Raw genomic sequence first — 18,079 nt, 5'->3', positions numbered from 1 at the left:
ATTCATGAAATATACTTTGGGAAGTACAGTTTCAAGAAAAAGAACTATACACAGAGATGGGAAATCTAGCTCTCTAACAAAGGCTCTACAATCTTTGAATCCAATTGTGCTATTAAAGGACTAAGAGGAAGTATCCATAGTTTCCGACTTTATATTGCAATGGGACAATAAGCATTAGATATTTGGAAAAATGATAGAGTTAAATGAACTTTAAAAAAAATCTGGACTTTCTGAATGGAGCATTACATGTTTTAACTTTAAAACGTAAAATGGTTTGAACATATTTTTCTGAGGTGAAATATGCCTTGACATGTTTTGAATTTTTTAAACAAAAGCAAATAAACACACATATGCAGTGCTTTATTTGTTTAATAACACATTCAGGGTCAGTTAAATTTGGAGATCCAAAATTTTACCCATTTTTTTTTAGATGATCAGCTTTTCTCTCTGTGTCATAAAAGAGCTCATGTCATTGCACAAGTGCAAATGACTTCAAGAAAGAAAAACTATGAAAAATGCCAATATTTCATTCTCTAACTGAGACATCTGTGCACACAATGGACATTCAGAACTCCCCAATACACATTATTTTATAAGCCTTTGCATATTTAGCTTTCAAATTCTATTATTATTGCATCTAAAAGCAGTGATACTTTTTTTCCCCCAAATATTATCCACTACCTTTGAAATGCTAAAGTGAGAGCCTTTGAAATGAGTTTTGGAAAAAATCTTGAATAACCAACATCATCATAGATATGTAACACTAAATGAATTCACTCAGTCACTGCCCTTTAACAGCTGTGTTTTCTTCTTATAACCCTTCATTTTAATATTTGCAACTGTATCATAGTGTAGCTATAGTGCATTCTCTATGATATATTCTCTGGAATAGATGAGGGATGTGGAATATTTTTCCATAATAAAATAGTCATCTGGATTGAATTGTCAAATTCTAATCCGCACACCACCACTCTTATTTGGTTTTGTGGAATGAACAAAGACATCTATCTACTTTGACACACTCGGAGCAGGATTAAGACATCTTTCAAACCTTCTGATCACTCCAAAGATTAACAAAATTCCCCGCCAACTTTGACCAAAAGACCAGATGTAGAATAATCTTCTATTTTTCCAGTAAGTGTTGAAAGGCAGAATTATACAAATGGAGATACATATATAAATGAGGTTTATATATCTATCTATCTTTTTATGTGTTTAACTTTTTCTTCAGTGCTTTGAAAAGTGACATGTTGCTTTCAAGTTAGTATATGAATGAATAATGAGTAAAAACTACTTTGAAGATTATTTATGTTGTATCCATTCATATTGGAGATAATCTTCCCTAATATTTAAGTCTTACATTTTCTCAGGAATAAATGTTAAGGATCAAGCTTAGTTTTCAAACATACATAACCTCTGTGCCATTCTATCCTCACCTCGAATTAGTTCTCAAACAAAGCCTTACACAAATTAAAAATTTTAGTTCATTTCCTAATGTTTAATAGAGTAGATGTCTTCTTACGTGATTTGAACAGAACTGGTTGTTTGTCAGTTAATTTAAAAAAGAAAATAAAATTGGATTAAAGAGAGAATTATATATATGTATACATATACTATATACATACAAATATACATAAATGTTTTAACTTAAAACGTAAATCTTAAACATTTAAATATATAGCTTATAAAGTGCCTTCGTACATAAATCTTTTGATGTTATGACCAAGGCCTTTCTTTTTGGTATGGTTTTGCAAATGGGAGGCTCTGAAGTCTTTCTTGCATGAATCACATACATAATGCATCTTGTATGATTTCAAGCTCTGATTTCATTAAAATGGAATGAAAACAAAACACTTGCAAAGCAATCTGAGTGCAAAACCCTTGTACTTAGTGATGGATTGTTTGATTGATTGCAATCCTCTGTCTCTCACATACCTAATTTGGCAGCACTTAAAAATTGTTTACCATGAGACATATCAAAGTGTAAATAAAATACATATGTATAATATAAAGAATAATAATATCACAATGACTGGTGTACACACAACCCGGTTAAGAAAAAGAATATTGCCAGTACCTTAAAAGCCCTTTCTGTTACACACCCCAGAGGCAACTATTAGACTGACTTTTATAATAATCATTCTCTTGCTTTTCTTTTCAATTTTGCTGTCCTGTGTGCATCTTTAAATTATATCTTTCGTTTGCCTTTTAAATACTAAACAGAATAGAGCTGTATTTTTGTGACTTACTTCTTCCCCTCAACATTATGGTGATGTGTTTAGCTAATTCCCTTCTGCAGCATAGCATTCTATTTCAGAACAACACCTCAATTTACCCATTCTACTGGTGATGGACAATTTGGGTTTTTAGTTTAATTCCCCCCAAAGTAGATCCTAAGACAAAGATTTGGGTTTAAGCAGCTTTTCTGGGAAGTGATTCTGGGAAGCATTGTAAAGATGTGAGGAAGTAAGATCCTCAGAAAGAAGAAAAGCAGATAAAATGAGAGTTCATGAGCAGGTTATCACTATGGGCTTATGCCAGCTGGCAACTCTGAAAGAATATGAAACACAAATTAGGTTTATCCACTAAGGGAGGTGGAACTTAGAATACTTGTCCATCAATTCCTGTCCTAAATTGGTTGAAGATCACCCTGGGGTATTAACTCCCTGTCACTTATGGCTTGTCCCATGTGTGGGTTGAGTATGCTGAGGACACCCCAAGGCAGAGATACACAGGAAGGAATCATCTTGCACAGCAGCTGTCCAGGATTGGTTGAGAGAATGTGGTGAAGCCCTTTTTGGATCTGCTACAAAACATCCCTTGTACCACTCAGATCCGCTCAAGCCCCACACTATGTTCACTCTGTCCTGTCACTGATTCTTCAAGGTTCAAGATGCAGAGCCCTGAAAAAGGGAAAAACAAAAAAAGGCTTAACAATAGGTGAATTAATGAGACAAAGCACAGTCCCTAAGGCTGTAGTTGGTCCTAAGGCTATCATTAATATTCATCAACCCCTTTACCACACATTATAGATTTCTCTTGGTCAGAAATTCTCTTGCAGCTTGCCTTGGTGGGATGACCCAGTGCTTCATCCTTGAGGGAACTGAATCTTTGGTTACCTTGCCTTTTTAAAGACTAGATTGTGGAAACTGCCTATGTGCTATTATCATTGAGTATGGAAGCACCAAGAGGTATCCTCACAAATCCTTCTGCAGTGGATAAAGTTGAAGACATTAAAATAGAGATTCTTCCTGTCCAAGAGCATGGTATGATTTTCTATTTATCAGGCCTTTCAAAATGTTTTTTATTAAAAGTTAATAATTTTATTCATATAGGGCTTTATTTATATACCCTAAATTTTTGTTTTTGATGTTATCGTGAATGATAAGTTTTTTCAAGTTATACTTTTTAATGGTTGGTAGTGTAAACAGATTGCTTCTATGTATCAATTGTATCAAGGAAACTTGTTGGATTCTTTGGGGGTTTTTAAAATAGGTAATCATACCTATTTGTGGTTATCCAAATAATGTTTGTTTTGGTCCTTCCTATGCAATTTTTATGTGTTTTATTTCTTTTTCTTATTTCATTGCTCTGAGTAGACTGAGTGGGAGTGATGATAGTTGGCATCTTTGTCTTGTTCCTATCAGTTTTTAAAATATTAAATGGAACTTGTATTCCTGGGAGAGACCCAACTCAGTCATAATTTACTATATTTTTTATATACTACTGGCTTGTGTTGGGTAAAATTTGGTTTAGGGATTTTCAAAACTATGTTCACGAGTGTAGCCAGTCTGTTATTTTCCTCTCATGTGCCTTCCATCCATGTCTTGTTTTGGCATCAAGGTTATGCCAGCTTCAAAAAGTGAGTTGGAAAGTGTCATTTGTTTTTCACTTCTCTGGAAAAATTCATGTAAAATTGAACGTAGCTATTCTTTGACTATTTAGTAAAATCTTTCTGCTAAGCTGCTTTGTCCTGCTGTTTTCCTTATAGTAAGATTTTGAACATGTATCCCAGCTGCCTTAATGTTTCATGTTATCCAGCCATCTCCATTTTTTTCTTAAATCAGTTCTGAAGAGTTATATTTTGTGGTAATTCATTCATTACCTCTAAATTTTCAAATTTATTGCCATAAATTGATTCACAATAGTGAATATTATATTTCTTTTTATTTCCTAATAATTTTTTTCTCTCTTTTTCCTTTGATGAGTCTCTCCAGTAGTTTGCTAGTTAATATCTTTAAAGAGTCAACTTTTGATTTTGTCAGTTCTCTCAATTGCATGTTTGTTTTTGCTTTTATTTTTATTAATTAAATTTTTTCTATTTTTATTATTTACTCACTCTTTCTTTAGATTTATCCGACACTCTTTTTCTAACTTTTCAAGTTGGATTTTTAAAATTCATTCTGAGCCTTTTTTCTAATGAAAGGCAATTAAGAGAATAAATTTCTCTCCAAGAACTGCTTAACCAACATAAGTTTTCTATTTTTGTTTAATTACAAACATTTTCTATATTTTATTAGTTTTTTTTAACATCTTTATTGGAGTATAATTGCTTTACAATGGTGTGTTAGTTTCTGCTTTATAACAAAGTGAATCAGCTATACATATACATATATCCCCAAATCTCCTCCCTCTTGCCCACCTTCCCTATCCCACCCCTCTAGATGGTCACAAAGCACTGAACTGATCTCCCTGTGCTATGTGGCTGCTTCCCACTAGCTATCTATTTTACATTTTTTTCATTGATCCATGAGTTGTTTAGATTTTCTTTTTTTTTTTTAATGTCCAAGTGAATGGAGTTTTCCCATTATCTTTTAAAGTGCATTTCTAACTTAAGTGAATTGGGGATGGTGAATGTGGTCAGTATAATACTGATGTTTTGAAATTTAACAAGGCTATTTTATGGCATATAATGTTATCAAATTTATGAAAATTCTATGCACACCTAAGCTTTTACTCAGGACAGTATTCAATTTGTGCTGATATTTCTAAGCTTCTACTTCTTTCTGTGTATTTCATTTAAGTGTATTAAATTTAGGTATTTTTTGTGTCTGTTATTTTCAACATCTAGGTCTTCTGCTGTCTGCTGTTTATGCTGGTTCTCACTCATGATGCTTTGTTTACTTGTGTGTTTTGTGATTTTTGATGATGGATCTGATGCTAGTTTTCTTTGAAATTTTGTGGAGATTTTTTGAAAGCTCCTAAGAGGAATTGCATTTTTTTCTGTCTGTTTCCTGAGGGTGTACCCAACCTGGGGACAATTCAAATAAAATTCTACACTCAGGTTTTTTTTTTTTAATGTGTAAACTTTTATGAATACAAACCCAAACTCATATGAATGCTGACTTTGGTTATATGTTTCCAGGGAAGAATTTTTCCCCTTTGTAACACAGCAGGGTTTATTTCATTTTCACCCTTACTCTGTGGTTATATTCCTTTGGATTACCAGCTTTTTGCAGGGGATCTTTTAATTGGACTCCTCACCTTGAAAGTGCCCTAGCCTGTATATCCTGTCCCCCACACCCCGTGAAGTTGCCAAAATGCAAGTTCAGGGTCTCCAGAGTTCAACAGAAACTGTCAGGGCCAAAGCTGATATTGACATTTGCTTATGTCCGAGGATTCCTGGTTTTACTTTATTTCTGAGCATGGCATATTGGTTTGGTGGTAATGCACTGATCTATTTTTTAAATGCCCCTTTATTTATTTTTTATTTTTAAAATAGTTTGATTGTGATATAAATCACAGACGGTAAAATTTATCCCTTTAATGTGTCCAATTCAGTGGTTTTTTAATATACATATTATATATGTATGTGTATGTATATTTATCCTACTACTTCTGTGGTTCTTTTTCTCTGGAGATATCTGACTAATACAGCTATCTTTTCATTTTATTGATAGTCGCCTTGGATCACACAAGTTTTTTATTTTGATGAAGTCCAATTCATCTATTTTTGTTGTCATTGTTTCTATGTTTTTGGTGAGAGATCTAAGAAACTATCTTGCCTAATCCAAGATCATGAAGATTTACATCTTTTTTTTCTAAGAGCTTTATATTTTTAGTTTTACTTTAGGTCTCGTGAACCATTTTGAGTTCACTTTTGTTTATGGTGTGAGGTAGGAGTCAAAACATCAATTTTTTCAATATGGATGTCCAATTGTCCCAGCACTATTTTTGGAAAGACTGTTCTCTCCCCTTGAATTGTCTTGGCATTCTCAAGTATCATTTGACTATAAATGTGAGTGTTTATTTTTATACCCTCAATTCTACAACATGGAACTTTATGTCTACACTTATGCCAGTAGCACATGGCTTTTACTTTTGTAGCTTTTTAATAAGTTTGGAATCTTCCTTTTATGTTAAAATTTAGTATTTTAGTTATTTAATCAGGAGGGCCTTTCAGTGTACCTTGCAGTGTATATCATCTGCATACCACCATAAATCTAAATCAATCACTATTTATTCATTCATTTATCACAGCAGAATGCCTTTAGTGAAAGCCCCAAATAATTTAACTTAGCTTTCATTTGATTTCTAATAATCTATTTCAGATATACAAAAAAGCATTAAAAAATAACAGCCATGTAGTCTTCATTCAGCTTGGAAAATAACGTAACTTGAGTCCTTGGTGTTCACCCTCTCAATCACATTTCTCTATAATCCCTCAAAGATAATTAACATCTTGAATTTATGTTTATCATTCCCATACATGTCTTTATATTTGTATTTACATCATTTCCAATCACCTGTTCCCTTGCCATCCTCTACTACAGGGGCTACAACTCTAAATACTTAACACCTAGCCTCTCTTGAAGATCTGAAAGGCCATAGACACAGTCATGGCTAATAAGGTATGGTAAAATCTCTGAGTAGGGGTGACCTTCCCCAAATGGAAAGGTAAAGATTTTCTATAAGCAACATTTTTTTGCTCTTCATAATTTTTCCTATCTATTTTTCCAGCTTAGAACATAGACACGAGCCTAAGGTAACTACCTTGTTACCACAAGGTGACAAGAATGAGGAAGAAGACTCCCTCCTTCCCTCCCTCCCTTCTCTTTCCCACTCTAACTCCATATAGTTTGATTGTATTAATACTCCCTCTGCCTCCAGGGATAGGCACTTGACCCGGGACTGGCCAATCAGACTGCAACTCCTTGGCCAAAGTGATTGTCCAGGGATGGGCACATGCCCTAATCAAAGCTTGTGAGATGTAAAGATGGTTCAAGCTGGATGTGGAGTTATGAAGATATAAGTCTGGAGCTTCTAGAAGCCATCTTGACACCATGAGAGAGGGGCCTGCCTGAGGATGGAGCCAAGACTCAGGAAAGCAAAGGTGAGGGACAAAAAAGAACCAATTTTTTTTTTTTTTTTTTTTTTTTTTTTGCGGTACGCGGGCCTCTCACTATTGTGGCTTCTCCCGCTGCGGAGCACAGGCTCCGGACGCGCAGGCTCAGCGGCCATGGCTCACGGGCCCAGCCGCTCCGCAGCATGTGGGATCCTCCCGGAATGGGGAACGAACCCGTGTGCCCTGCATCGGCAGGCGGACTCCCAACCACTGCGCCACCAGGGAAGCCCCAAGAACCAATTCTTGATGACGTTGTTACCTGCTGGATTCAGCTGTGTCTAAACCCAGAACTATCTCCTGGCCTTTGCAGTTATGTCCATCAGTAGATTCCTTTCTTTAAGCCTATCTGAGATATGTTCTCTTTCCTTCCTTCCTTCTTCCTTCCTCCTTCTCTCCCTTTTGCCGAAAGAACCCTATGAAAACCGTCAATGGTTTTACAGTCTTTTATATATTATTCTCTCTTTCTCCTTCCCTTTTCCTGAAAGAATTCTAAGTATTGTAAAAAGTTTCTATATATTTATGCAAAGCCTGGAGCTAATGATGATTCATTTTGGTAAAAAGCAAACTTAAGATGCTATTTATGTAAACAAACAAAAGCCCCCTTTTAATATTATTGCATGCAGGTCAGGGACAACAGCATTTACTTTTAAAAATCGAAGGTCAATATATTTCTTAATTCTCATGGTATAATGTTTTAATAATGTTTTTATTGCCAGTGAAGTTAACAGTAGGGCACTACCTGCACTTTGTCTGTTATAGGAATTTAGGAAATGTATTTAAAAGACGTTACACTGCCATTTACAACTGACGAAAATTCATTATTATATACCCAACAGAGTATGCTACTCAAAGTATGGGATTTCTTCTCCCTGTTAGGCAAATATTTTCTTTATGAAATTCTATGATTTCACAAGAAGATGACCATTTAATATCACATCCCAGGTTTTGATCTTCAGGACTTGGACTTGTATGTAGTCAGTGGGCACCTACATCTACATTGCCTTTCTATTAGTCCACAGACTAGTTCTGGCTTACTTTTGATGAAATCTCATTTTCATCTGATTTAATTTTCAAGCAGAGGGGTGCTTTGCTAAATAAAGTTGACTGGCAATCTGAAAATTTTCAAAAGGTTGATTGAACACTGATTTATATTTTAAAAATGATGCTTCAAGTCTCTTTGGTTAACTTTCCACTTAGCTTTAGAAAAATTGTTTGGAAAAATAATCAATCATAGAGTTTTAGAGTTGGGACTATCTCAGCCCCAAGCCCTCATTTTTGAGTGAGGAAACACAGACACAGAGATATAAAATGGAAATAGCAGATACAACGTTTGTACTGCCTTTGCAAACACAGAGGAGGAAGAAGCTGAGCCTCTCTCTCTTTTGCACTCACGTCTACCCTCTCATTTACTCTCAAGAATCCTTCCCTGGGTACATACTAGGATTGACTGGATAATTTTAGAATTACACATTTCTTTCTCTTAATTTGTATGCCTTTTAGTTATTTTTATTGATGTTGATTTTGTTTACAACCTTCCAGAGTCATTGGACAGGCACTACATAAAATATAAATTTTATTATTGCTCCATTAATAATGCTAATAAAATTTTATTATTATAATGCTAATAAAAAGGATAATGTCACACATCTTTTTTGGTAGAGGGGGAAGGGACAATGGAACCCCAGCAACATATTTCAACAGTGGAGCAAGAAAATTTGATAGAATGGTTTCCCTTGCCTCCTACAAAGGCCCATCTTTCTCTCAACCTCCTTGACTCCCAAGAAGGACTGTGTAAATATGCTCAGTGAGGCTGTGTTTACCTGGCCCCATGTTCACTCAGCCTGGTCTGCCCAAATGCCACACAGCAGGCCAGGCAAAGGTCCACTGTGCCTGAGAATTAGGCTGTGTTTCTCCAGTATTTAGTAGTTGCTGTGCATATGGGATCTTAATACAAACTTTCTAAGAGAAGTAAAGAATATTGAAATGAGTCACATCAGCATTTCACTAGTATTAGAAGCTTCCCAGAGAATAAATTTGCCCATCAGAACTTTCTGTGATAGAGCAACAATATTGTTGGTGACTGAAAGCATGATTTCATACGAGAGAACCACTTCTGAATTTTTTAAACTATTTTTTTAACACATGAAATTACACACGATACAAAATACTTGTCTTACAAGTTGTAATCTTTACAGTTATGGGTACAGTTACAGTAATGCAAGTAATATTAGTGCATTCACTTAGAGCAGAGTTATTTGTCTTCATTGGGCTTAACACAAAGCCAAGAATGAATTATTTGCTTAAATGACTTTCTAGTCTTTGAATTAAAAAAAAAGAAAATTACTTCTATCTCGTGTATGATGTGTCAGAATGATAAACAATGCCAACAGTTAAGTAGTCTGGTATTTCTGTAAAAGGGAGATTGTATTCCATAGCTTTTAAGTTGTAAATCCTTAAGTTTTGATTGCATATGTCTATCGAATCGTCATTATCTCAGCTTTCAGGAAAATTACATCATCTTTGGTAATAGGCTATCAACAAACAGAAACTATAGACTACACCATTTTTTCCAAAGAATCCTGTATTTTAATGAATAGCTGAATAAATAGACATTAATTATGAAATTCACATTAAGATAGAAGAAAATCCAAACATTTTGATTGCTTTATCTCTTAAATTTGATAGCTACTACAAAACATACTATTTATGTTAGGGTAAAAATAAGCTGAATCACAGGAGTGTAACTGGGACGTGCTGGCAGATATATACAGTAACATGGAGGAGCCATAAAATAAAAGTGTTTATATGTACATAACTTTTTCCTTACTTTTTTGCATGGAGAAACACTGTTTTATAAAATGGGAAAACACACAGTAGACCACATGCAACAAGGACCAATACAATGTGCACAGCAGAATAATCAAACAAGACACAACTATGGGTTTAAAAAAGAATTTGGGAGCAGAAAAAAAAAAAGGAAAGAGTTGAAACCTGGAATGCTTTCTTATTGAGGTTTCAGAATATAAATTTGTCTAACAAGCCTCTTGATAGTTTTCAAAAGTTCCCACTTGACCACCTAGGGTTGAAGTGTAAGAGCTAAAAATAAACCATCATATGATACAAAACTTTGTATATTAGCATACAAAAGGTAACAATTTACTTTTTGTATAAAATATAACCTTTTGATAGTATATTTATTTCACATATGTATAAATATAACCCAAAGAATATGCTTTAAGTATTTCTACCAAAATATTCTTTACAAAAGTTTACAAAACAAGTAATTTATTTATATTTACAACCTAGCACAGAAAAGATTCCGGGCCAGTTATGTTGGTATTGTGTAAAAGAGAGTGCTTCTAGACATTTTAAAGATTGCAAGAGGGCTTTGCAGAACTTTCAAAATGTGTTCTTTTTAGAAAGGTATTTAAAGAGTTATTAAATGATTTCAGTTAAATATCACTTGATAATTGAATACGAGAGTGTATAACTAAAAAAGCTGAAGATAACCTGTGTTCCTCTGTAATGAGGAAAATGATAGAGATATTTTGCATACATCCCAAATCAGCACACATTTTCTCCATTTTGCAGCTGATCTGTTACACAACTCAATAGGAACTATTTCTTTGATACAGTGCTCAGCCCTGAGGGAGAAAACCTGGATATGAAGGGCCCATCTAGCATGTGGCAATGATTCATCACATCAGGGACAGAAGAATGAGTAGACTGCTATTAATAGATCACATTCTATTTAGCTGTTCACCCAAATAATGTGTCCAAATAAGGCCAGATTATTTTTTGTCTCAATTATGCTTTCCTTCAAACCCTATGAAATAGATTTGTACACACCCATACCCACCATCCCTGGTCCTGACCTTTTGCTTCTTATCTTCAACCAAGACATGATACCTTCTACTGTCAGCTTTGGTCTCCAAACTTCCTTTTCTTACAAATCAGTCTCTGGTCATCAAAATAAGCAGAGAGGGCCAGGCTTAATTTCACTCAGCTTGGGGACTAACCAGCAGTCATCATCACAGTAAGCAACACCCCAAGTTATTTGTGGTCAAATACATCTCCTTTATAGCAATGACCAATGTGGTGTTTTCTCTTTTAAGTAGTGAAATCTGATGCAGACACGTGCACTAATATTTCAGTATGATTAGGATAGGTCACGACTGAATCTAATATTCAGAAACTGGATTTGGAAATTGGTTGTGGAAAAAAGTTGGCCATCTCTGCGTTCTTGTTTCATCACTAGACACAGCATCTTGAAGTATAGGATATGTGGGAAAACTGAAAAAGTGAGGGGATGAATCTGGGGAAGAAATTCTATAGTCCACTGGGTGTTCTCTATGTTCTCCAGTTTTTGTTTACTTAGGACAGTGTTTGGTTACTGCAAACAAATCTGTAACATTTCAATCTACCCTGGAAGTTTTAGGAAACCTAAATGAAAAGACAGAGTGGAGGGATTAAACCACACTTACATATCTGTTAGAGCAAATTAAGGAATTTGTTGTTTGTTGCTTGGAACTAGTACCTCCGCATGACGTGGGGTTTAAACAAGCCAGAAGTTCTATTACTTTTCTTTCAGGGAGAAAAGGAGCTTGGGAAGCTTATTTTACACAACTAATTACACATCAACATCACAGTTCTGTTTGGATAAACTGGATACTGTGTCCTGGGGCGTAGACAAGGAAAAAGTGATCCCAATGTTTTACTTCCAGGTTTGAGATTTAAAACAAGCATTTGGACCAAAATGTTCACCGCTACAGTTACTTTCTGCTTTCCATTTTTAAGCCAAGGTATCTTCATAGAGTCCAACTAAAAGTCAACAGTTTGGCCTTTACAGAGTCCTTGTAAAATACTGCCTTTTAGTGCTTGGAGTGTGTGAATTGTCTCCCTTTTCTTCTTTAGGAGTTGTTCCCCAAGATTTCATCAAGGTTGATGTCTTTCATCCAGTCATCATTACCAGGCTCTGTCTTCAATAAAGAATCAATGAAATCAGCATCACTGTTTAGGGCAGGGCCCATGTTATCAGTCTGTTGGTTGAGAAAGTCAAAAGCTAAGTCATTGCCATGGTCAGTTCCCTGAAAAGCCCTGGAACTTTGGTTGGGTGAAGGAAAACTGCCAGCTGTCAGGGATGATGGCTGGCTTATGCTTGTCCTCGACTGACTCAACCCTGTTCCTGACTGGTTCAAATTAGGCAAAATCTGTGTGCTTAGCTGATTGGGTCTGAGATTCAGACTTCTGAGTGGACCCATGTTTTGTCCATTTAATGTCTGGCTCATTTGGTTCATGGGTCTCATTTGCACTGCTGGTGTTAACTGATTAGGGGGAGCCACTGCTCTCTGGGAAAATTGCTGGCTACCTACCACCTGTTGCAATGACTGGTTTGGAGTATAGGCTGTAGGTGTACCTGGGGGGAAGCGGACTCCTGTAGACTTCAGTGCTTCCTGCTGTTTGGTTGTTGCTTCTTGAGAGGCCCAGTTTGGTGCTGTTGTGTTGGATGTGATCATTACATTCGACGTTCTCTGTGCTGGCATGCTTGCCATACTATGGGTTAAATTTGGTCTTAATTGTTGCGAATTGCCAACAGATCCAGCTCCAAAAGTGGCCACATTATTATTATTATTACTGGGCCCTAAAGTGGGTGGCCGGGGCATCAGAGGGTTGTTTTGATTTGCTATCAATTGGCTTGGGTTTCTGTGTTGGGTCAACTGACTCATTCCTGAAGTGACGCTGTATGTTCCAGGTTGATTGCAAGGCAGATTCCCATACATCCCTATGTTCTGAACTGCTGTGGATAAGGATGGCATTCTTGTCCCATGAGAAGTAGACATGAGGCTGGAATTTGGAGTTAAAATGGTGTGTGTTGAAACTGGGTTTGCCAAAGCCTGGTTAGAGTTTAAACTCACTGTTGATGAGCCACCTGAGAAAAAGAAGATAATTATATTAGTTCATAACAGTAGGTTATCTCTTCTCTTATAGTGATTTACAGTAGCTTATCAGCTCTGAGACTGCCTTTGGGTGTAAGAACAAATAAAGAGAAATAATGATCATAGCATATTATATAAAAGGAATAAGACAGTTTTTTGGGGGAAGTATCACCCTAAGTTACCCCTTGGTCAAGAGTTTACACATTATAGAAAGAAGACTGAAATAGAATGGTTCTATTTTTTAGGCTTTACTTTATTCTTCTTCTGGAATCATTGAGGGGAAGTGATAGTCAACCTTCCATTTTGAATTAGCTTTACTCTGTTTCAAGACCAAAGACTACAACTTTGATTATCCAGCTGTCATGAAATCCATGCTACTGGTCACCCCTGGGTCCAAATTAGAACATGTGGATGAACCCTATACATGGCTACTAGATTAACAGTGCAAATCTATGGCCTTGAAAATCATGTCCAGTTTTCATCTGCATCCCCACTCAAGAAGCTGCCATAAGACAGGTAAATTCCCATCTCTTCAAACATCTGGAATTCAATGTAATCCATGCTCCAGTGATTATTTCCATACAGAAAGCACTCTGCTCTAGGAGGATTAGTCATTATCGCACTGCTATCCACACATCATGAACTACTTTCACTCACACCATTTCCTTCTCATATGATGCCCTTCTTACCTCACCAAGCCCTATCTTTTCTTCAAAGGCTCAGGCCAAGGTCCAAGTTCCTTCATTAAGCTTTCCCTGATATTCCAGCCTCCTCTCTCAAGCTGCATTTGCTCTTTCAAGTTTTCATTTAGCATTTAACTTCTGTACTGGGAAATACATGGAGCCTCAAAGTGCCAGCTAGTTATGTTGATACCTGTAAATAAGTGATTGAATGTGGGACCACTCAATCACAGTCTGCTGAATGAGGAGGTTCCACCTATCGGACAGTGATTAACTGACACATTGAAATATTCCTGGCTTGAGGAGGTTAAAATCATCATGGCAAGACATCTTGAGAGGCAAAAATGGAATTCCAGAAAGATAAATAAAAGTGCCTGCTAGATGATAAGTTCCATGAGAGAAAGAATTTTTGCCTGTTTTGTTCACTGTCATATTCTCCAAGTTCAGTGGATGGTGCAAAGTAGGTATTCAACTGATATTTATTGAATGAATGAATGAATGAATGAGTGAATGAGAGATTAAGGCAAAGATATAACTTGGAGAAAGATACTCTTTTAAAGTACTCTCCCAGCAGAGAGGCAGGGAGGCCCAGAGAATCAGAGATACTGAGAAACAGAGAACTAGACACACATATGAGTATCAGAATGGCAGTATGAGAAGAGAGCATGGTTGCAATTATAACCCTAGCATATCCCCTACTGCTTGAGGATAGCTAGCTTGGTACACACCTTGAAAGACTGAAGGCCTTTCTATTTGTTTTAAAATATGTCCCCACTAAATTACATCCTCCTTGAAGGCAGGAACAGTCTCTTTATCTCCTTGTATCTCCAGGTTTAGCACAAGGCCCTCACTATGTAGGGCAGTGTTTGATGAAGAGGGATCAGAGTCAGATAGGAGAAACTTGGACAGTAACTCAGAGTTCATAGGCTGCTAATGAGATTAAGCAATATCAGCTTGGTATCTGGTTTCATGAGAAGAGAATTTCCATTATGGAAATGCTATGGAAAAAATTTCGAGGCTTTAAAAATCACTCCCTCTAGGGACTTCCCTGGTGGCGCAGTGGTTAGGAATCCACCTGCCATTGCAGAGGGCTGGAATCTACCTGGTCCGGGAAGATCCCAGGGATCTTGCCAGGGAGCAACTAAGCCCATACGCTACAGCTACTGAGCCTGTGCTCTAGAGCCCGCGAGCCACAACTATTGAGCCTGCGTGCCACAAATACTGAAGCCTGCATGCCTACAGCCCATGCTCTGCAACAGGAGAAGCCACCACAATGAGAAGCCTGCACACCGCAACAAAGAGTAGCCCCCACTTGCCACAACTAGAGAAAGCCCGTGTGCAGCAACAAACACCCAAGGCAGCCAAAAATAAAAATAAATAAATAAATAAATTTATTTAAAAAAAATCACTCCCTGTAGGTGCCCCCTATTTTAACAATATTCCCTGAGAAGGTTTATGAGGAGAGCTGTATTTTTAAACAACTAGAATAGGGAGAATTTCCATAAAGATAAAAAAATATTAATCACAGTTAATATTTAGAAGCTCTTAATATGTGGTAGAAATTGTTCTAGGTGTTTTTCATACATCATTTTTAATATTAACAACTGGGCAAGGTGATTATTATAGTACTGAGATTGAAATAAAAAATGATAAAAGAGTTTGTGTTGTGCTTGTTGTTTATTTCATTCTCAGAAGACACGTGAAGTACAGTGCTCTAGAGTGGTGAGTCTTACCCATCTGGGGGTTAGCAGCTGGTTGCTAAGGTCACCTCCCTCAGGAAAATGCCCATATGCACTATGGAAGAGACTTCTAGGTCCCTCCCAAATACCCAACCTCCCTGTTTTCTTTAGAAACAGAGCCTTGATTTTGCAACAATGTGCCCAGCTGAAAAACCACATTTGCCAAACATCCTTGCTGATGGGGGGTCCATATGAATAAATTCTGGCTAAAGGCAGAAGTTACTAGGTGATGGACTTCCCTGGTGGTGCAGTGGTTAAGAATCCACCTGCCAAGGCAGGGGACACGGGTTCGATCCCTGGTCCAGGAAGATCCCACATGTTGTGGAGCAACTAAGCCCGTGTGCCACAACTACTGAGCCTGTGCTCTAGAGCCCATAGGCCACAACTACTGAGTCCACGTGCTGCAACTACTGAAGCCCGTGTGCCTAGAGCCCATGCTCTGCAACAGGAGAAGCCACCGCAAGGAGAAGTCTGTGCACCGCAATGAAGAGTAGCCCCTGCTCACCACAACTATAGAAAGTCTGTGTGCAGCAACGAAGCCCCAATGCAGCCAAAATTAACAAATAAATTAATTAATTAAAAAAAAAGAAGTTACTAGATGAATGTCCAAAAAAACCTACTTTGAAAACGGAATCTGACTCATTTGGGAGGCCATTTTACCTTTTCCCCTCTTCCCCTCTTTCACCTTTCTATCTGGAATATGGATATGAAGACTGGTGATGTGGTGGCCACAAGGCAACCCTTAGGATGGAAGCTATATGCTCAAGAAGGTGGGGTAGAAAGACAAAAGGAGCCTGGATCCCTGATAACATGGTAGAGCCACCAAACCAGCCTTAGACTGCTATCCTTGGGAATCTTTTATATGAATGGGAAAAGAAAAGCATAAACATTCACCTTGAATTTGACATAATATTTCAGAGGGCTCTTGGCTTCCCCCAAAGCCACTGATAGGCCATGATATAAGAAGCCATGTTCCAAATAACACCCATATTGTCTTTCAACCTCCTTGAGGACAGACTCAGAGAATCCTCCTTTTGCCCTGAAGCAAAGCAATCTTAGAGAGTGGAATATATATATCCCATTCCTAATTTTAGTGGAAAGAGGCAATCTGGTGCATTGGAAAGTGTTTAAATAAATGAGAACAACATATTGATTACTACACTTAAAAGGACCAGAAAATATTAATAAACAGAAATATTCACAGCCCCTCCTTCTTTAGAGAATCTCCTTTATGGCCTTAAGCAGAGAGAATTTAGGAAAATAGAGGGCAAGCTTAGTTTACATGAGAAGCTGCAGAGAGTTCTGGGCAGAAAGGCTCGAATAGATGCTGACTAGGGGAAGGCAGGGGTTGCACAGGCTATGTTTAAAAGAGGTTCTTTTGGAGTTCAGAGAGTGGAAGGGAGGGATTTTAGGGGTAGTGTCTGCCACTTATGCTATATTGAGATACCCATTAGGAAGTTTTGCTTTATTTTTTGGTTTGTTTTTTTGTTTCTTTGTTTTTTAACATCTTTATTGGAGTATAATTGCTTTACAATGGTGCGTTAGTTTCTGCCGTATAACAAAGTGAATCAGCTATACGTATTCATAGATCCCCACATCCCCTCCCTCTTGCGTGTCCCTCTCTCTCTCCCTCCATATCCCACCCCTCTAGGTGTTCACAAAGCACTGAGCTGATCTCCCTGTGCTATGCGGCTGCTTCCCACTAGCTATTTTACATTTGGTAGTGTATATATGTCAATGCCACTCTCTCACTTCGTCCCAGTTTACCCTTCCCCCTCCCCTGTGTCCTCAAGTTTTTGACCCACCTCCTAGAGAAATGGAAATAAAACAAAAATAAACAAATGGGACCTAATGAAACTTCAAAGCTTTTGCACAGGAAGGGAAACCATAAACAAGACGAAAAGACAACCCTCACAATGGGAGAAAATATTTGCAAACTGAAGCAACTGACAAAGGATTAATCTCCAAAATATACAAGCAGCTCATGCAGCTCAATATCAAAAAACAAACAACGCAATCCAAAAATAGGTAGAAGACCTAAATAGACATTTCTCCAAAGAAGATATACAGATTGCCAACAAACACATGAAAGGATGCTCAACATCACTAATCATTAGAGAAATGCAAATCAATGATACAATGAGGTATCACCTCACACCGATCAGAATGGCTATCATCAAAAAATCTACAAACAATAAATGCTGGAGAGGGAGTGGAGAAAAGGGAACCTTCTTGCTTTATATTTTAAATGCAATCCACCTTTGGTTTTTTTTTTTTTTTTTTTTTGCTGTACGCGGGCCTCTCACTGCTGTGGCCTCTCCCGTCGCGGAGCACAGGCTCCGGACACACAGGCTCCGCGGCCATGGCTCGCGGGCCCAG

The 18,079-nt window shown here is 37.3% G+C and overlaps 1 protein-coding gene across 1 annotated transcript in view; it reads right to left on the bottom strand.

The window, feature by feature from the left end:
- Positions 1 to 9,520: 9,520 nt before the first annotated feature.
- MAML2 (mastermind like transcriptional coactivator 2) overlaps positions 9,521 to 18,079 on the bottom strand; it is a 372,894-nt gene continuing 364,335 nt past the window's right edge. Inside the window, exon 5 of the mRNA XM_060104458.1 lies at positions 9,521 to 13,274. Coding sequence (XP_059960441.1) covers positions 12,256 to 13,274 — 1,019 coding nt within the window. The 3' untranslated portion in view covers positions 9,521 to 12,255. The remainder of the gene's footprint in view (positions 13,275 to 18,079) is intronic.

Source organism: Mesoplodon densirostris, chromosome 7 (genome assembly GCF_025265405.1).
Source record: "Mesoplodon densirostris isolate mMesDen1 chromosome 7, mMesDen1 primary haplotype, whole genome shotgun sequence".
NCBI lineage: Eukaryota > Metazoa > Chordata > Mammalia > Artiodactyla > Ziphiidae > Mesoplodon > Mesoplodon densirostris.
Note: the sequence above shows the minus strand (reverse complement) of the source record. Positions and strands in the feature narration are given on the sequence as shown.